This window comes from Sorghum bicolor, chromosome 4, assembly GCF_000003195.3.
Source record: "Sorghum bicolor cultivar BTx623 chromosome 4, Sorghum_bicolor_NCBIv3, whole genome shotgun sequence".
Classification (NCBI taxonomy): Eukaryota; Viridiplantae; Streptophyta; class Magnoliopsida; order Poales; family Poaceae; genus Sorghum; species Sorghum bicolor.
In genome coordinates, this window is record NC_012873.2 from 10463451 (window position 1) to 10484411 (window position 20961).

The 20961-nt window shown below is 41.0% G+C and overlaps 2 protein-coding genes across 23 annotated transcripts; one reads left to right on the forward strand and one right to left on the reverse strand.

Moving 5' to 3' along the window:
* Positions 11296-14735, reverse strand: LOC8078323 (putative RNA polymerase II subunit B1 CTD phosphatase RPAP2 homolog). Of its 22 annotated transcripts, none has more exons than XM_021458407.1 (5): positions 13686-14735; positions 12543-12560; positions 12308-12368; positions 12065-12165; positions 11296-11983 (listed from the first exon to the last, which is right to left on the reverse strand). In XM_021458407.1, exon 1 carries the CDS (start codon positions 14462-14464, stop codon positions 13709-13711), a length of 756 nt encoding a protein of 251 aa, XP_021314082.1. In that variant the 5' UTR covers positions 14465-14735; the 3' UTR covers positions 11296-11983; positions 12065-12165; positions 12308-12368; positions 12543-12560; positions 13686-13708. The 22 variants fall into 22 exon arrangements, with proteins under 22 accessions (XP_021314082.1, XP_021314081.1, XP_021314078.1 ...); XM_021458406.1 differs by having other exon boundaries at positions 12065-12204; XM_021458403.1 differs by adding an exon at positions 13400-13427 and having other exon boundaries at positions 12065-12368.
* Positions 15838-16969, forward strand: LOC8085590 (RING-H2 finger protein ATL3). Its single transcript, XM_002451820.2, has one exon. It carries the CDS (start codon positions 16080-16082, stop codon positions 16782-16784), a length of 705 nt encoding a protein of 234 aa, XP_002451865.1. The 5' UTR covers positions 15838-16079; the 3' UTR covers positions 16785-16969.

Consider the following 20961-nt stretch of genomic DNA (forward strand, 5'->3'; position numbering starts at 1 on the left):
GTGTTAATCTCACTCTACAGGATCCAACTGACTGGTTGATCACAAGCCCAAAACTTCTCCTGAGGTGTGGGGGAGATAGCAAGAGTGAGTTCAAGACGAACTCCGCAAGTATAACAACTAGATTGTATAGATCCCACAATCTCATGATCAATGTGACATAAATAATATAGAGCATTAAACAATAATCAATGAGTTTCTTAACACAAGATTCATCACCCTTAATGTAAGAGTTCCCAAGGCCGCTCGTGACCGTGAGCACGGCTAGTATACCAGTTTTTAACACTCTGCAGAGGTTGTACATCTTTACCCATGAGTCATGATTTACCCTTTCGCCTGAGGTGATCAGCCTCGTAACCCACTACCAAGGTAGGTCGGCAGGGATCACTATGAAGTCTTTCAAAGGTTCGTCTAACAAGTTAGGGCCGCTTGGTTTCGGTAGTCAGTCCGTGTGATTCTACCACTCGCAGGGAATCCACGGTCTGCTATCCCCCATTTGCGCCACACGGGTAACCTCTAACAAGCTAGAAAAATTACTCATACTTGACTAAAGCCAGAGCCATAGCACTTTGTAACACCCGATTTTAAGAACAAAATCAGATATGCACCATATGTGAGTTTTAGAAGACAAGCCTCACATATAGCTACAAATAAGGGGTAATATCAAAGGACAATGCATAAATTATATAGCGTAGATAATAAATTAGAAACAACCTTGGGCAGCAAACACGGAAGAGAACTCCAAACTTCGGGTGTTAATCTCAGTCTACAGGATCCAACTGACTGGTTGATCACAAGCCCAAAACTTCTCCTGAGGTGTGGGGGAGATAGCAAGAGTGAGTTCAAGACGAACTCCGCAAGTATAACAACTAGATTGTATAGATCCCACAATCTCATGATCAATGTGACATAAATAATATAGAGCATTAAACAATAATCAATGAGTTTCTTAACACAAGATTCATCACCCTTAATGTAAGAGTTCCCAAGGCCGCTCGTGACCGTGAGCACGACTAGTATACCAGTTTTTAACACTCTGCAGAGGTTGTACATCTTTACCCATGAGTCATGATTTACCCTTTCGCCTGAGGTGATCAGCCTCGTAACCCACTACCAAGGTAGGTCGGCTGGGATCACTATGAAGTCTTTCAAAGGTTCGTCTAACAAGTTAGGGCCGCTTGGTTTTGGTAGTCAGTCCGTGTGATTCTACCACTCGCAGGGAATCCACGGTCTGCTATCCCCCATTTGCGCCACACGGGTAACCTCTAACAAGCTAGAAAAATTACTCATACTTGACTAAAGCCAGAGCCATTATAGCCCTCATGGTTGCACTTTCATCCCGGTTATCACTTACGAATAAATCCTCAAGTTGCTAAAAAGTCATTATTATCATTTGTTGCTTTATATTAATCTAGTCACAAGATCATGGTCATAGAATTAAAACCCAAATGCTATACTTGCCTTGATCCAATTGCTCCTGCTGGTCCTGCTGATCTTACTTGCTTTCAAGGCTCTGATCTTGATCACCGAAATAAAGCTCACCGACTAGACTCGATCACCAAACATCAACACACAAGCAATCGGAGACAGACATACACGAAGCAAACAAGATTACAATTAGAAAAGTACACCAGCAGTAAATAAATTTAAATAAAAGTTTTCCAAAATCATCTACACGCTGCTACGATCATGTCAACGAGAAATTCACCGAAAACGGAGTTACGACGCGAAAGTTACGCTTTCAACGGGATTTCAGCAGCAGTTTACGGACTTGTAATTAACTAGGGAATCTAACAGTGGTGAATCTAGCCAACAAAGGTACCAACGCGAAGCTTATGAAATTATAAAACTAACGCAACTTGAACGGATCGAATCGGAGCTAAAACGGAGAAGATATGAATTTTCTAACATTTTCTTTAGAAAAGTAATTAATTAAATAGAGTCACAAAATTAAAAAGTTCAAACTGATGAACCAAGATTACTAACATGTTGATCTCGCGAAAACGAATCTAACGCAATTTGAACGGGTCAAATCGGAGTTCAAACGACGATTTTATAAGCAAAATAGTGTAGTGGCAGTTCTGTAAATAAAGCCTGATTTAAACGAATTTAAATAAATACAGAAATTTCTTGATTTTCTCTCTGGCCGAGGACTGCGGGGCAAAATCAATATCTTTGGGGGACTCTTTAGCAAAATGGCCCGCGAAGGGGTACGGGGCATCCTCAGCTGTTGGATTCGAAACCGATGGCCAGGAATAAATGGAAGGGAGAGAGAGGGCGCCAGCGGCCGGAGTTGAAGGAGGGGGCGGCGGCGGCCATTGTCGGCGGCGAGAAGCTCGTCGGCGCTTCTCATGCGGCTGCTACGAGGCTCGGTTTTCCACTCCGAGCGCACCGGGGGAAAGAGGAGGTCAAGGAAAGTCCGTCCCGGGGTAAAACGGGGCCGGGGGAGCGGCCAGCGCGGCGGTCCGCGGCGGCGCCATGGCCGGCTCCTCGGAGCTCATGGCTAGGACGCTAGGAGGCACCAAATCGCATGGAATTTGATTGAGAAGAACGCGGGGAAGGAGTGGAGCTCACCAGCGCGAAGAATTGGAGCGGAAATGGCTCGATTCGATGGCGTGGTGCGCGGCGGGTCGCGGCGGACTTGATGACGGTTCACTGCGCGCTTACAGTGAGACAAGGCAGGGAGAGAGAGCGAAATGGGGGGAGGGAGGAGGCTCGGGCTCGAGCGCGCTCAAAAGAGCAAGGCGCCAGGCGCGGGGGAGGAAGGGGGTCGTGGGGGAAGTGGGAGCGGGGGGGGGGGTTCGGCCGGTTGCTGTCTAGGGAAGCGGTTGGAGAGGTGGGGGATGAAGCTGACGCGTAGGCCCCACGCGTTAGAGGGAGAAGGGAGGAAGGGAGGGGACAGCCGGATGGGCCACGGCCCAAGAGAAAAAAAAGAGGAGGCGCGGGGTGGGCTGGGCCAGTAGGCCGAGAAGGAGGGGAACATGATTTTTTTTCTAATTTTTAAACCAATTTTCAAATGCATGTTCCAATTGAATTTTTGAGCAAAAGACATTTTTGTTTTTCAAAACAATCATCACCATAAAAATGCTCCAGCATGTATGCATCAAAAATATTTTCTAAACTTATATTAAATTTTTAATTCCCCAAATTTATTTATTATTATTATTTTTTCTATATTTTATGAGCACAAAATAGCAAATTAAATTATTTTTCATATATTTCCAAAAGAGCAAAATTTAGGGTGTTACAATTTTCCGTCATATCGAATTTTTAAACGTATACATGTAGCATTAAATAGAGATGAGAATAAAAACTAATTACACAATTTACCTGTAATTTGCGACACAAATCTTTTAAACCTAGTTAATCTATAATTGGATAATATTTGTCAAATACAAACGAAAGTGCTACATAGTTTACATGTATTGTGAGATGAATCTTTTAACCAAACACTAATTGCTATATAGATATATTGTATCTATAATTCACGAGACGAATCTTTTAAGTCTAGTTAATCTATAGTTAAATAATAATTGTCAATACAAACGAAAGTGTTAGGGCACTCACAATGCAAGACTCTATCACAGAGTCCAAGACAATTAATAACATAATATTTATGGTATTTTGCTGATGTGGCAGCATATTTATTGAAGAAAGAGGTAGAAAAAATAAGACTCCAAGTCTTATTTAGACTCCAAGTCCACGTTGTTCGAGGTAATAAATAACTTTAGACTCTATGATAGCGTCTGCATTGTGAGTGCCCTTATGATATTAAAATCCAAAAAAAAATTTAGATCTCAACAAGGCCTAAATGCATTGCAACTAAACGTAATCTAAAAAAATCATTGCACCTACAGGCCTAGTTTCATTTTATAGGTAAACTGTGCTATTAGTTTTGATTTTCATTTTTCATTTATATTTAATACTTTATGTATATACTATAAGATTAAAAAGTTTTTGGTTTAAGGCCTGTCGCCATTATACACGAAGGGTGGATTTGTAAAATACAGCTCCAAATGGGGCAGAGATAGGAACGTTGGACGCGGTTGCGCAGCGCCGCAGCCTTGTCCAATAATAAAGGTCCGTACACGGGTGTCCCCAGTGTTGGTCGCATCGGAATGCTGGCCACCACCTCGGCCTCTGCCTGACACAGTGACACTGCGACTATTACACATGGCAGCAGCTGCGGCGGGCCCGCGGCATTGCATGTGAGGAGTCGCTCGGGAAGGCGCCGCTGCCGTGAGTACCCGACGACCGCACCGCACCCGCACCGCGTCGTCTCGCGTTCAGACTCTTGTTGTTCCGTGTGTCGTGTGTCGTCGGACGTGCATGCACGGCCACCGGTCACAGTGCATACTACTACGACGCATGAGCACAGTGAGCACGTTGCAGCAAGAGAGAAGAACCTGTACTGTCGACGCGACGGCCACCGGTCTGTGACCACTCGTCACACAAAAGAAAAAATGTACAGTACTGGCATAGGAGTCAACTACGGCCTTAAAATTTCAAGATTTCTGGTCACATCAAATCATTCGGTATAAGTACGTAATATTAAATAAAAATTAATTACGTAGTTTGCTTATAAATCGCGAGATAAATCTTTTAAATTTATTTACTCTATGATTGAACAATGTTTATCAAATAAAAATGAAAATACTATATTATCAAAATTTGAAAAATTTATGGATCCAAACCAAAGTGTTATAGTGTACTCTCTTCGTCTCAAAAAGACTGATATTTTTTTTTGTTTTGACCAATCATATTTAACTGTTTATTTTATTCAAATATTTTGTGCAAATTCTAAAATAGATAAATCATTATTAAAGTATCAAATACTCTCTCCGTCCACAAATAAATGCACATCTCACTTTTTAAGGAGTCAAACTTTTTTAAATTTAACTAGAAATATATCAAATAATTTCAATATTTGTATGTACAAATAAGTATATTATGAAATTATATTTCATACTCAATCCAATGATATATATTACATATGATAAATATTAATATATTTTTATATATATTAAGTCAAACTTAAAAATGTTTGACTCTTCGACAAATGAGATTTGCACTTATTTGTGGACCGAGAGAGTAAGTCATATAAAAAATAGATGATATTTATAAAAAAGTTTTAATAAAATGAATGGTCTAAGAAGATGTCTAGTAAAAATCAACAACAACAATATTTTTTAGACGGAGCGGGTATATACTCCGGCTCCGGCTGCAGTTTGACGACAGGCCGTACGCAGATGAGCAGATCCTGCTGCTAGTGCTAGGATAGGATGGATTTGACCCATCGCGTGAAAAAAGTGCCGCCGCAGTGAGAGATGTGCTTCAACGGTCCACGACTTTGAAAAGGCACCTACGATTGCGATGATGGAGGAGACAAGCTAGGGCAGAGGCCGAAGAATATGGGATTGCCTGCACCCTTTTGCTCGATCGCGGCGGCCCTTTACCGCTTTTTCCACGCCTGGGCGGGGCCCCTTGTGCGGGGTTTGGCCATTGCGCATACATGGCGTCATCCAGAGTGTTGCATTGGCTTTTCTTTCATACGAGTGAAAAACGGATGTCAATGCTGAAGTATTCAAGGGGATTGGTATAGATTTTCAAAGCATATATATATATATATATATATATATATATATATATATATATATATATATATATATAAAGTTAAAGTTTAGTTGAAGTAAAATCTAGTTGATTAAGATTTTAGTTGAATGTTGCTTGATATCAACTAAACTGTAGGTGAGACATGTGTGTTCATTTAATCTTATCTGCTAAATCTATCAGTCATTTAATATTATTTTTCTCTCACAACAAAACAGCGAACTAGCCATAGCTTTTCTGTTAATCGAATTCTCGCTTTGTGAGAAGTTAGCTTTTTGAAACTTTGACCAACTATATATAAAAAGAATAATACTCCCTCCGTCCACGAAAGAGTCAATTTCTAGAGTTGTCCTAGGTCAAACTTTTCAAACTTTGACCAAATTTCTAGAAAAAAATGCTAAGATTTATAGTATCAAATTAGTATTATTAGATTCATCATAGAATATATTTTTTCATATAATGTGTATTTTATATTATAGATGTTGTTACTCTTTTCTATAAAGTTAGTCAAACTTTAACAAATTTGACTGGCACGGATCCTAGGAATTGATTCTTTCGTGGACGGAGGGAGTAATATTTATAATACATAATTAGTATCATTAGATAGATCGTTGTATATACTATCATAAATAATAAATTTATTTAAAGATATAAATATTACGCATATGTTTTACAAATTCAGTTAAGTTTGACAAACACACATCCTATAACTTCAGCTATCATGGAACAGAGAGAGTATCATTTGCAAATAGGATAGATGAGAGAGAAATGGATATACGTCCTTTCGATCTACCTTTTTGCGTACTTTAGCTCGCATTTTTTGCATATTAGCAAACCAACCACTAGCTAGAGTTAAACTAAACAAAATTTTAGTTCACCTATCAATTCACATGTTTAATCTGACTTTAGGTGAGTAGCAATTAGAGCCTCTTTAGATTCTTTCAGTTTTTGCTAGTTTTTAAGAATCTAGCTTTTGAAAACTGGGTGGGATCAAAACAGATCAGCTTTTGCTTTTAGTTTTTGCCAGATTTTTAAAAACCAAGCTGTCGATATCCAGCTTTTGCCAGTAATTTCTTGTGACCCATAGAGTATCAATAAAGTTAAGTTCTTAAAAACTAGGAGATCCAAACAGTATCAATAAAGTTAAGTTCTTAAAAACTAGGAGAGTCAAACACCCCACCAGTTTTATTCAGAATCTAGATTTTAGAAATTAGAGGCAAAAAGTAGTTTTTAAGAATCTGAAACTAATCCAACCTTAGTTTAGTGTATCAACACAGATCCCAAGGGTGGACACTTACAATGTCTTATATGATGAGATCTCAAAACGTATGTGATATGTGACGTGGTTTTTGTGTCTTCTCCATATATTAATGATATCAAAGCTATTATACTAGTATCGACTCCACACTTAGCTTGCTACTAGTATGCATTAGCGAACAAGGCAGTAATGTTTATATACCGAAATGAGGTTGTCAAGTGAAGGAAGTTTCCAAAGCTATAGATAATGCTTTTCCTCAAAGAAAGGAAACACAGAAAAAGGCTAGGAGAAGTAGCCATAAAAAACAGGTCCTTAGCACTTTTGTCATAAGGGTGGAACTTAGACCCTGAAATGATGTTTGGTTGTAACAACATCCTCAATAGTATGGCTAGATAACGAGTCGAGCTGGCTTAGTTTGACTCGGCTTTTCTGGCTCGTTAGGATAACAAACTAGCTTAGTTCGGCTCGTTACGAGCTCAAGCTGACTCGTTAAGCTTATTTAAAGTTTAAAAATAGTAATAATATATATATAGTCTTAAATTGAATAAAATATTTATATGAGCTAACATATCTATCACCTATTTGTAAAGTGTAAGATATAAAATAATACAAAACTAATATTAAACCCTACGACGTGTAGGGTTCATACTTCATCACTTCATGCATCTTTGTTTCTTCCTTCAATGTAATATAGACATGTGTGATATTGTTTTGTCGATCAAGTGCGAAGGAATATATATGGCGAAAACCGATAGCAGATCAGATATATAGTTTTTAGCACCGAAATTTGATTATCTGAAAATTTCAAACTGCGTCCATCAATTCCCGGCGCTTGACACCTTATCTTTGAGGTGCTCGTCGCGGCGGCCAAAATTCCCGGCCCGAAGGAGAGCCAACTTTTGGCTGTTGACTTTAGTCAGCCATATTGACAAATTTCTATTGCCCGGTAAATTTTTGCCTGAAACCAAACAAAGGACAAAAATTTTAAGGCGGGGCAAGTTTTGGTTTGGTAACTTGTTGGGTCTAAAACCAAATGGCCTCTTGGGCCTTCCTTGAATTAGGAACACTTTAGGTCCCTCAACTTTCACGAAAGTTTACTTTTCATCTCTGAACTTTAAAACCAGATAAAATACATCCCTTAACTTTTAAAACCATACATATTACGTCCCTGACATGGTTATAAGCGGTTTTGAAGGCAGTTTTGTCTTTTTCATTTTTATTTATTTCCGTTGAATATTTGTAAAATTATAGTAAAATTCATAAAATAGTAAATATAATTTTGTTGGACTCCAGCTAAGTAGATCTACACAATGAATATATAATATGGTATGCTTTAGTACAAAGTTTTTTTGGTGTAGCTTTAGATCTATGATTTTCTATAATTAATTCGAATAATTCATAGCTATATGTTGTATGGCCCAACTGTGGTGAAATTTTTATGTTGTGCTAATTATTATATGTTTAAACTATGGTAAAAATTTCATACTCATTAGATCATGTATAACTTAGTTATAGATTTATTAAGATTTAACAAGCATAAACTTGAATAAATCTATAACTAAGTAATACATGATCCAACGAGTATGAAATTTTTACTACAACTCAGTCATAGAATAATTAGCCCGCTATATAATTTTCATCACAATTGGACTATAGAAACTATAGCTATAATTAGTCTAATTAATTATAGAAAAGCATAAATCTAAAGCTGAATAAAAAAAATTGTACTAAAACATACTATATTATATATTCAATGTGTAGATGTACTCATCTAAATTCCAACAAAATTGAGTTTTCTATTTTATGATTTTTATGTGATTTACTGTGATTTTTCAAAAAAATCAGCCAAAATAAATAAAAAGAAAAAGACAAAACCGCTTTCAAAACCAGGTCAGGGATGTAATGTGCACAGATTTAAAAGTTGAGGGATGTATTTTATCCAGTTTTAGAGTTCAGGGATAAAAATCAAACTTTCGTGAAAGTTGAGGGACCTAAAGTGGACTTTTTCTTTTTGTTTTTGGTATTTCGCCGTAGCGTGGGCCGTGGGCTTCATAGGCCAAGTCATTGGAAAAAGTCCACTTTAGGCCAATTGTATAGCGGGCTAATTATTCTATGATTGAGTTCTAGTAAAAATTTCATACTCATTGGATCATGTATTACTTAGTTATAGATTTATTCAAGTTTATGCTTGTTAAATCTTAATAAATCTATAACTGAGTTATACATGATCTAATGAGTATGAAAGTTTTACCATAGTTTAAACATATAATAATTAGCACAACATAAAAATTTCACCACAGTTGGGCCATACAACATATAGCTATGAACTATTCGAATTAATTATAGAAAATCATAGATCTAAAGCTACACCAAAAAGCTTTGTACTAAAGCATACCATATTATATATTCATTGTGTAGATCTACTTAGCTGGAGTCCAACAAAATTATATTTACTATTTTATGAATTTTATGTGATTTACTATAATTTTACAAATATTCAACAGAAATAAATAAAAATGAAAAAGATAAAACTGCCTTCAAAACCGCTTATAACCATGTCGGGGACGTAATATGCATGGTTTTAAAAGTTAAGGGATGCATTTTATCCGGTTTTGAAGTTCAGAAATGAAAAGTAGACTTTCGCGAAAGTTGAGGGACCTAAAGTGGACTTCTTCCATTAGAAAACCTACATGAATTAGGAAGGAAACACTCTCCTTGTCCATGGTCGCAGGAGAAAAGTGTTAGCACCTAGCGCCGCCGACACCCGCTGATCCGTCAGCAAGCCCAAGTCCAGCATCAAATCATGTCACACCACCAACACCAAGGCAGCAAGAGAGCTCGTGTCGGCAAGTCAAGTATTATGGCCCAATGTGGGTCTGTAACGGGTATGTGGGCCTGACCAAGGTTTGTGCGCCACATACAACAGAGAGAGAGAAAGGAGGCATGACTTTTTTTTTTTTTGAAACGAGGCATGGGCATTGTTTGGAGTATTTTAAGGCCTTGTCTAGTTCGTAAAAATTTTTAAGATTCTCCGTCACATCGAATCTTTGGACGTATGCATGGAGCATTAAATATAGACAAAAATAAAAATTAACTATATAGTTTACCTGTAATTTGTGAAATGAATCTTTTAAGCCTAGTTACTCTGTGATTGGACAATGTTTGTCAAATAAAAACGAAATACTACAATACCCAAAACAAAAAAAATTGCGAACTAAACAAGGCCTAAAATAGAATCTATCTAGGTAACATCCATTTGTTTTGGTGACTCCTACCAACTCAATTTTATCCATGTATTTACACTGATTTTAGCTATAATCTTATTACTATACTTATAATATGATTTCTTCAGTATAATTTATTCGAAAGAGTGATGTAATTTGGAGATAACCCAGCTTTTCTTGTCAAAAAAAAACCCAGCTTTTACTACTATGGATTGATGAAGATATCTCAGATAAATATATACCAAAATTTCCAGAAAAATTTATAAATTATTTCTATATATTGCAAATACCAGAGAAATATATGTCAAACCGTTTGTAAGTTTAAAAAAATTTTACAAATTGTTCATCAAGCTCCGTCCAATGGCGTCCGTGTTGACCCCATCGAGTTGCTGTGGCACAACGGGAGCATTGTCGTACGTGCAGCCCTAGGCGCACGACATGCCGGCGCCGCCCTCCGAACGCGACTGCCTACTAGGCGCCAGCAGCCTCACCGGCGAGAAGGTTGATGCCGCGCTACCGCAACAGCTTGCCGCGCGCCGCCGCTGGTTGGGAGCAGGCGGCGGCTTTGACATCTGCTCGATCGAACGGCCTGATAATCAGTTGCCCGCAACCGGCAAATCTCTTTAAATAATAATAATCTTAATTACTTAAATGACAAATAAATATGTGCACACACACAAGGTAAAGATGATATATATATTGAAGATAGGAGTAGCTATGCCTAGAAGTAGAAAAAACTCACATACAACACACGCGCGCGTGATATAAAATAACAATCAAAATATATACTAAACTCCATACAGATAAACAAGGATAAATCTATCGTCTTAGTGATATGAACTATATATATAAATTGTGAACATAGGTTATGTGATATATAAGTATATACCAAAGTTTATATACTAAACTCCATATAGATAAACAAGGATAAAACTATCGTCTTAGTGATATGAACTATATATATAAATTGTGAACATAGGTTATGATATATAAGTATATACCAAAGTTTCACTACACCACAACCTTTAATCAGCGACTGACTTAAAGTTGTTGTAAGTGATGTATAGCAATAGACGGTCCGTTGCTAAAAGTTATAGCAACGGACCCTAGCAGTTGCTGTTGAAGCCGTCGTTGTATGTTTTAGCAACGGATAGTCCATCACAGTAATAACTTTTAGCAACGGCCAGTCTATCGAGACCAATTAAATAGGTAAAAAAATAATCCACATATATTTAAAACTCACGTTCAGAACCAATACAATATTGAATGACATACACAAATGGGCAGATAAATCATACTCTCATTCATCCATATCAATGAGTACATATATAATCATGTCACTAGCTTAAGCTTCTTGACATAAAGCCAACATACAAGCATGCATATATATAGTAGCTAAATGCATAATCTAGCTAAGTCATCATCTAAAAGCACTGTTCGCCTAAACGGCCGTTCAGACCGTTTAAACGCCGTGTAAACGCTACACAATGGTACACCGTTTCCGTTTAATTATCTGTTTAGTCCATTTAATTGACCGTTTAGCCCGTTTAATGGACTGTTTAGCCCGAATAATGGGTAAACGACAGGTGTCCGACTGTTTAGCGTTTAGCGTTTAGGAAAACATTGTCTAAAAGTGATCTAACATTATGACCATCATGTTCAAGTCCAAAAACTAAAACTACCAGGTTGTAGTCTAAAAATATTTAAAGATAGCATCTAGTTCACCATAAGATAGCATGTAGTCTAAAAGCATTCAAGTTTACTCCTAGCACCCTTCCTGCCAACAAGCTAGCACCACTTAGCGTATCTAAGATGATCCTGCAGCACCTTGAGAAGATCTTTGAGAAAAACCAACAACTCCCTATGATCTTGGTTGCTGATAGCAGGCCTTCGGCTGTCACAAGTATCATAGTTAGAAACTGTAGATATTGCTCACTCCATATAAAAAAAGAGAATAGAATCAAGTAAACATTACCCGATTAAATGGCCAAGCAAGCGGCATCTTTAAAGCATCCCCTATAGTCTTGATTTCAGCATAAGGGCGTGACGCTAATGCTTCATGTCGGATTACAACATCTAAAATAACTTCACCGTTAGCGAACGTTATCATAGAACCTACAAGTTCATAGGTAAAGAAAGATGCTACTTCATAGGACGAACAGGTAACTGCAGGTTCACAGGACCTCTGAATTTCTTGTAAAAAATATCTAAACAACACCTTTTCTGAGTTTGTAGCTATGGCACAGAAACTGGATCTGCTTCTCTCTCGATTCCCGTAGCTGTAGAAGTGAAAACAAGAACATTTGTAAATAACTAAATAAGATCACCTGGCAGCCCTGTATAACCAATATTCATGTGTGTGTGTGTGTATATATATATATATATAATATACACACACGCACATTGCAGCCCCCTTCAGAATAGGTGAAGCAAATGATGACTGATGCCTTAACCTTCAAAGCAGCTCACACCTACAAAAGTAGTCATGAATTATATTTTTTTTAAAAAACAGCAATGCACAGAATTGGTTCAGGGTCTAAACAGTAGGTTTTTGACTTGAAATAACAGATATTCACAGCAATGCAAACCACCCTTAGACTGAAAGAGAAATAAATATACCATAGTTTAGAATAAATTCTTCTAGTCTCTAATATAGTACTTTCAGTTTACAAATGTTCCTACGAGCTTCCGCAGATATGAAATTTTGAGCAACCAATGAAGTGAAAGGTGTATATTTTTTCTTTCAAGTCTGTGTGCACCAACATATTACGATAGCAGCATGGTCTGGGTCCTTCTCTAGAAACAAGACTAGAAATCAGAATAATGCTAGATGGGGATCCATAAGCAGATGGGGATTGGAAGGGGGCTGAGGGCTAATTCTATGAGCTGCAAACAAGTCTAAGAGGGTTAAACTAGACTAAAGATACATCCAAACCAATGAAGCAAATTTAAAATAAAGTGGATTCAAACCAAGTTACTTCGAGTTCATTACATTTCATGAAAATACTATTCATTACACTCTGGAATAATGATCAATAATAAACACATTTGATGGGGGGATATGAGTGTGTAAAACATATATGACACAAGTGAAATTGATACAAGTCAAGCATCAAGCTCCTGTTACTGTGCTTCAATGTTTCTGCACCAAATGCAGTCAGAGGCTTTTTTGAATATTCCGCCAGGGAGAGAGCAACTGCTGTGTATTAGCATTGTTAAAGTGCTAACCAAAACATACAATGAAACCTTCGCACATACATTTAGGATTTGAGCACCATTCTATGGTTAATATTGCATTGTAGATATTTACCAGATCTTGACAATTTATTTTTCTTTCCCTGAAACAAAATGAGAGAACAATTATACAACAACACATCTGTGCGCTGATTACAGTAGCAATATAATAGCATATATTTGTACATGAGATTCACATGTATTCGAGCCATACGTGACCTTAGAAAATAGATCCTGTGCTAGCAAGTTTGAGGCTGAAAACAATTTTCCCCAACAAAAGAGGACGAAAATAGATCTTGCACATCCACTGCACATCGAACCAAAAAACATGACCAACTCAGGAGCTCAGGTGGCTAGTTTACCTTCGGAGTGGAGGTCATACAGCCTAGGCACCTGTGTGGCGGGGTGGCGGCGGTAGACACACAACCGGAATGCCTAGACGCCGATTCCCATGGGCACTGCGCTCACGGCGTGGCACATAACCCTCAATGGCATCGGAGGGCCCAATCCAGTCCTGCAGCGAAACCTCCCCAGCCCCGGTGACCTCCTTCTCCTTGATCTCCACCTTCCTTCCCTCGTCCTTCATCTTCCCATTCCCATCCACGCCCTGAAACCCTAACCCGCTCCCATCCCCGGCAGCGGTGGAGGCGCCCTCGACGAGCGCGACAACCGCAGCGAGCCGGTCGAGCGGGACCCCATAGGGCCGGTCATGCGGGAGCGAGGCGGCTAGTGCCTTGGAGGCGACGAGGCAGCGGTCGGAGCAGAACTTGCGCGCCTCCTCGAGGTCGTAGACGTGGTGCTCGCTGAGGGCGATGTGGAAGCGTGGCCCCGTGGCGGCGGCGGCGGCGCCGGAGGAGGGGAGAGGGTCGGGGCACGCGGGGTTGCCGCAGGCGTCGGCGATGGTGCGCTCGGTGATGACGTCGTCGTAGTCGGCGCGGGAGAGAAGCGCGGAGGCGACCGCGTGGAGGAGCGCCTCGTTTGACGCCGCGGCGCCGTCCAGCAGCGCTATCTGGATGCGCAGCACCGCTGAGGCCACCGTTCGCGGCGCCTCCGCCGCGGCGGCCGGGGAGCTCATCGTGGGAAGGTTCGCAGAAGGCGGCGATGTCCGGTGAGCGGCCGCGCGGTCGGTGGTTGCGAACATCCGGGGGCACGCGGTGGGTGTCGAGGTTCGAGGGCCGGCGGGCGGCGAGGGCCGGTCGTCCGGTGGTGGATGGGCGAGCAGCAGGGGCAGGCGGGCAGGCGGCGAGATGCGGAGGTGGCTCGTGGAGGCGCAACAGGAGCAGAGAAGATGCGTGTGTGTCTGGTGTGATCACTTAGCTAGGGTTAGGAGTTTTGGGCCAAAATTTTGCGGAAGTGAGCTGAAAAGATGGGCCAAAATTTTGCAACGGATGATTTGATTCAGTTTATAATATATAGCGACGAACGATCCAAAGTAAAAGCTAAATAACTACAGCGACGGACCATCCATCGCAATATTCAATTTTAGCAACTGACGGTCCGAGAAAAACTTTTAGCGACTCACCGTTCAACGCTAATTTAAACTTTTAGCAACAGACGTTAGATGCTATTTAAGGGTTGTGGTGTAGTGTTTATACTAAACTCCATATAGATAAACAAGGATAAAACTATCGTCTTAGTGATATGAACTATATATATAAGGCCTTGTTTAGTTTCTAAAAATTTTCAAGATTCCCCGTCACATCGAATCTTTATACACATGCATGAAGCATTAAATGTAGATAAAAAATAAAAACTAATTGCACAGTTTGTCTGTAATTTGCGAGACAAATCTTTTGAGCCTAGTTACTCCATAATTAGATAATAATTGTCACAAACAAACAAAAGTGCTACAGTTGCCAAAACCAAAAATTTTCGCGAACTGAACAAGGCCTAAATTGTGAACATAGGTTATGATATATAAGTATATACCAAATTTTACTAAACTCCATATAGATAAACAAGGATAAAACTATCGTCTTAGTGATATGAACTATATATATAAATTGTGCATGATTATTTTTTTTAAAAATATAGCATAGGTTATGATTTACCCTAGACAAAGAAGATAAATCGTGGTACTATGAGAGAAGGACAAAGGCTTAGAAATTCCCGGTCCATTTCAACCGAGACAGACAATTTCCAATCAATAAACATTGAGATAGCTACTTGACCCATCTGTTTTTATAATCAGAAACAAGTGAGAACAACGCAAACACAATTCCAAAGAAGATGCATATATACCACCAACCAACGCAAAAGTGCAACAAAAAAAAAACACGCAGTTGCAGATGTCATCGTTTCCATCTCCACACCACATGCACAAAGCCTACATCTAACAATGACGGACACACTGAGATGTGCTACGTCCAAGCACCTCAATTATTTACTGCGCACACGCCACCAGCCCACAATTGATTAAGGCATGGTTTAGATCTAAAAAGTTTTTCGGATTTTTCTTCATATTAAATCTTTGAACGTATGTATAAAACATTAAATATAGATAAAAATAAAAATTATTTCTACAATTTATCTGTAGTTTATGAAATAAATATTTTAAGTATAGTTAATCTATGATTGCCACGGTAGCTAAAGTCAAAAAGTTTTAGCGAACTAAACGAGGCCTAACTCACGTAAGATCTTCCCGTGCAAGGCTAGCTATCGCCTCGACCGTACCACCAGTAGGACATTATCGCCGCCGCGCCAAGCTCCATATAGCCAAAAAGCTCGATAGCCTTGAGCCTACAGGCCCGGATCGGATGTCTGCCGACGACGAGCCTGACAGCTGCTACCGGTGGAGCCGCGACTTCGTTGTCGCGCACGCCATCTTCGCCAGCGGCTTAGTCACGTTCCCGGTGGCCGTCCTCCTCCTCATCAACCGGCCGCACACGGGCCGCGCCATCTTCTTCGCCGCGTTCGCGGCCTTGTGCACCACCAGCAGCCTCATCCTCTGCCTCCGCTTCTACGCCGAGCTCAGGCGCCCGCCCTGGCCGCGCTGGCTCTCCGTCGCGGCGCCCGGCGGTCTGCAGCAGCAGCAGCAGCAGCAGGAGGAGGACGAGGACGACGACGCTGATCAGGCGTCAGGTGTCGTCGCCGGGGAAGAAACGACGACGACGCGGGCGACGTCGCACGCCCTCCGCCACCCGGTGGAGCGGCTCGTGATTCACCGCGCGCGCGCGGAGGTGCATGCCGCCCTCGCCGCGGGGCGCGTCCCGAGCTACGACTACGTGGGCGACGGCGGCCGGGCCGAGGACTGCGCGGTGTGCCTGGGCGACGTGGAGAAGGGAGAGACGGTGCGCCAGCTGCCGGCGTGCCAGCACGTGTTCCACAGAGACTGCATCGATCCGTGGCTGCGAGCGCACGCAACTTGCCCGGTCTGCCGTTCCAGCGTGCTCCCGCCGCCCGACCGGCCGGTGGAGATCGTTTGGTGGACGTCGGAGCAGTTCATGAGCAGACCAGGATGACGACGATCTTATCCCCGCGCGCCTGTGATCACGGGTCGTGTTTGGTTTGCTGGCAAACCCTGGCCAGCGGCCCAGCGCTAAGTTTAGGCTACTTCCATCCTGGCCATCATTTACTTTAGGCTAATTAGCAAATATGTTTGTGTATTACAACATGATATATATATATAACTTGTTGCATAGTGTTAGAGTCTCTCCAAGAGTACTCCATTTTTTCCTTCCCAAATTATGTAGTTTTGCAATGTATTGGGAGAAAAAAAAGAAGGTCATCTCCAAGAGTTTCCAATGATCTACTCCTAAAATAGAAGATAATTTTATATCAGGAATCCTGTACTATTTCTATATTACCGTGACTTCTTTTATATATTCTTTCTTTCTCGTACATTTACAACAGGAACTTTTTTCTACTCTCTATTCTTTCCCACACCGTTCCACTTTTAGAAGATGGCACCGAGAAGATTGATGCGTGTGACAAAGCCTACGCGTATTTTTATGTACGATTCAGGCCTATTTGTCAATTGCCAATAGATGGGGAAGGGATATGAGATACTTTTAGAGATGAGTTTTTTTATCATATATAGATGAGGAAGTGATATGAGGTACTTTTAGAGATGCTCTTCGTACTAATAAAAATGTGCTAGCTATAATAAGGCTTGGTTCAACCTTGTCATTCTTTACGTCACTGTCGGTTTTGTCTTAGAAACCAGCAGCGATAGATCTCATCTGTGATGGCTTGCTAAACCGGCAGTGAAATCAATTACCATTGTCGGTTCTAAACGCAAAACCGACAACGATGTCTTTGGCATGCTCAGCGCCATGATGAGGGCTCAGATTTTTTATTTTAAAAAAATAGGCCCGACTCGGCAGTAAGTTTAATTTTATTTTTTTATTTATCTTGTGCAGTAAGACCAGTCTTAATGGGAATATCATGAGAGTTTTATGTACATTAAGGCCTTGTTCAGTTGGTAATTTTTTGGTTTTTTTGGTACTGTAGCACTTTCGTTTGTATTTGACAAATATAACTAGGCTCAAAAGATTCGTCTCACAAATTATAAGTAAATTGTGTAATTAGTTTTTATTTTTGTGTATATTTAATACAACATGCATGTGCCGTAAAATTCGATATGATGTAGAATCTAAAATTTTTGACAAAACTTTTTGGGAACTAAACAAAGTCTAAATAAGATGAAATGTCAGTAAAAACTGTTGTTTTGCATGTATCGATGAAGAAAGAGGGGGTAATCGTTTCATGGAGGCTGTGCGAGCGACTGGGCGGTCTCGCAAGGGGGCAAAACAGAGGTGGCGGAGGCGACGGGCCTAGGGCGGCGAGTCTCCGGCCAACCCCGACGAGCAGAAGCCCCTCCTTGCCAGCCAAAGTAGGGGTCTGGCTTCGGGACCGGCTGCTGATCCGATTGACCGGTGAGTTTTCTCGCTTCGCGACATTGCGCTTGCTCGGGTCCCTTCATGGCGGCGGGGGGGGGGGTGTTCTAGGGATTGTGTCCTGTGCGGCGGGTTTGCAGTAGTTTTTTGTCCTGTAGATGATGCTCTGTTTTGCGCGATGTGTGATAAGAAAATCCATGAGGCAAATGCTGTGGCTAGTCGGCATGAACGCCAATTTGTTTCTCCATTTCGCCCTAATCAGATAGAACATAGTGCTACTAAGGGGAGTGATTGGGGAAATTTAATGATCAAGGATGATTAGGATCATTCTATTAAGAATAGCTTACCCTGTAATAATCATTTAGAGCTGATAATGAATTCAGGGGATAGGTTGGGTGCAAATTGGCCTCCTCTATCCAGGAAGGATCAGCAGGATGATGGTCTCCCTGTCAGTTGCATAACTAATTCTGTACCCAAGGAGGGTCTGAAACAGGTTATCAACAGGAATAAACCTGCTTCAACTTGGGAGGGAATTAGCTCTCAACGGCAACGAGCGAAATGGGAAAATGAGATTAGGAAGGAACTTTTCATATCTGAAACCCAACGTTTTGAAAAAGAGTTGGAGGAATTGGAGGGAGCCAGGCAAAGACTAGAGGAGACAGTGGGGAAAGTTATGAATATTCAAAATCCTGATGATAGGGAAAGGGCTTCTAGTGAGGCCCAAGAGGTGGAAAGGAACAGGGAAGGTAGCCCAATTGCTTTTGGGTTGTCACACAATAGTATACATGCCCATTCCTAGAAACCTATTGGGCCAAGGTGGATATGGATATCCAAAAGCAGCATGGCACAAGGGTTTGGCTATCCTGCGACTAAAAGAGAGGTATTGTGTTTTGGTCATCTTGCCCGTCGCGTCAAACGTCTGAGTCCTCCAACACCTCTTTCCCAATCTTTTGCTGAAATTGTCAAGGGTGAGATGGCATGGAGAGACCAGGAACAGCGTTCGTGGAAGCGCTGTTCAGAAGATTGGATGGACCAAGATGACTTGCTGGGAGAAGATGCTCTTCGTGAGCAAGAACTGAGGGCAAGGCTCCTGCATGGATCTAGTGGTGAAAGCTCTTATCGCCAGAATCAAGGAGGTAATACCTATCCCAGAGGTGCTTATGGGGGTTGGGATCATGGAGGTGATGGTCGTGGTCGTGATTACAAACCACCTGATGGGAATCAGCAGGGGGGCATGGTTTTGCTCGGGGGCAGGCTGTGGGAAGAGATCTGAATAGAGCACCTCGTGCCCCTAGGGAGGATCTGGGAAAAGGTTCCCAAAATATTAGAGGGGGACAAGGAAATCAAGGGTATTGGAGACCTAAGGGCCCTTCTAAAGAGAAGATACCATATCAGGAGGGCAAGGCTTTGGAGATTAAGTGCTTTAGATGCTTGGGAACAGGTCATCATCAATCTGATTGCACTAATGAGCCAGTGTGTTACAAGTGCAAGCAGAAAGGTCATATGGCAGTAGACTGTGTGATGACAAAAGGTAAAATCTAGATGTTTGGATTTGGGATTCCAAGTAAAGGTTTCTATGCTATTGAGATCCTTGAACCTAGGGTGTACCAGATTCAGACTGCTGGAATTGTGATAGTTCTTGAAGGAGAAGCAGATGAGGATAAGCTGAATGAAGAGCTAAGGTTAGTGGTGAATGACAAATGGGATTTCAAGCCCAGGATGATGACTAGGAATGAATTCTTGATGGTGTTTCCAGACAAAGGTACTTTAGAAACTTTCTCAAGATTTGCTGGTTTTAATCTCTCAATTTACAATCTGAAAGTTCAGATTGTAAAGTCAAATGTCGACCCCACTACTTCATCTGTGCTGCAAACATGTTGGGTGAGGATCTCAAACATTCCCCCAATTGCTAGGGAGGAATCGGTTGTGAGGGAGCTGGCTTCTCTTGTTGGGCAGCCTGTTGTGGTTGATGAGCTAAGTCTGATTAGAGAGGAGCATGTGAGAGTGAAGGTGAACTGCAGAGATCCTTTGGCTATTAGATGTGTGATTGAGATATTCTTCAACAAAGTGGGCCATGAAGTTAAACTTGTCTTAGAAGGAAGTCTTGGGATGAATTTAGATACTAGAGGAAGCCTGTCTGGGTCAGGGAGCAAAGATGAAAAATCTAGAAAGAAAGATCGAGGAGATGCAGGCAATTCTAAAAAGAAAAAGAAAAGTGATAAGTTTGACAGATTTGGAAATGTTGACAAAGAACAAGATTCAAGCTATGGGGGAAGCCAAGATGCTATGGAACAAGATGATTTAGAACAAGTGAAGAATCTTCCAATTTCAGCATATCATCCAAACTGTGGGGTAATGAAGGTTACCACTCTTATCAAGGATAATCTGGTGAACCAACATGTTTGGGATCCAGCTGATGTCATGATTCAGCAGAGTGCTATCTCTGAACAGCAGAAAGGTTTCCCTAAGGATGCATATGTGGTGCAAAATCAGGAGGAAAAACTGAAGAGTGTTGGGGAAAGTGAGGAACAAGTTATACAGAAGAAGGATATGTGTGATCTTCAATTCTTTGTCCAGGGAGGTATGGATACATATTTGATGGATAAAAGGCAAGAATCTGAGTTGATCACTACTGAATATGTGGCTGGTGGGGATGGAGAGTCTCTGGATAAAATATCACAACTCAATCACATAAATGGAGGACCACAAAGTTATGAACCTAAGAAAAAGGTTGTTGATTCCAACCAAGAAAGCAAGCTGATTGCTGGGGTCTTAGATGATGATGAAGCAGGGGAATTGG

Excerpts from the sequence above, each read along its gene's own strand:
- LOC8078323 (XM_021458409.1), bottom strand. The coding sequence starts at position 14,464 with ATGTTCGCAACCACCGACCGCGCGGCCGCTCACCGGACATCGCCGCCT.
- LOC8085590 (XM_002451820.2), top strand. The coding sequence starts at position 16,080 with ATGTCTGCCGACGACGAGCCTGACAGCTGCTACCGGTGGAGCCGCGAC.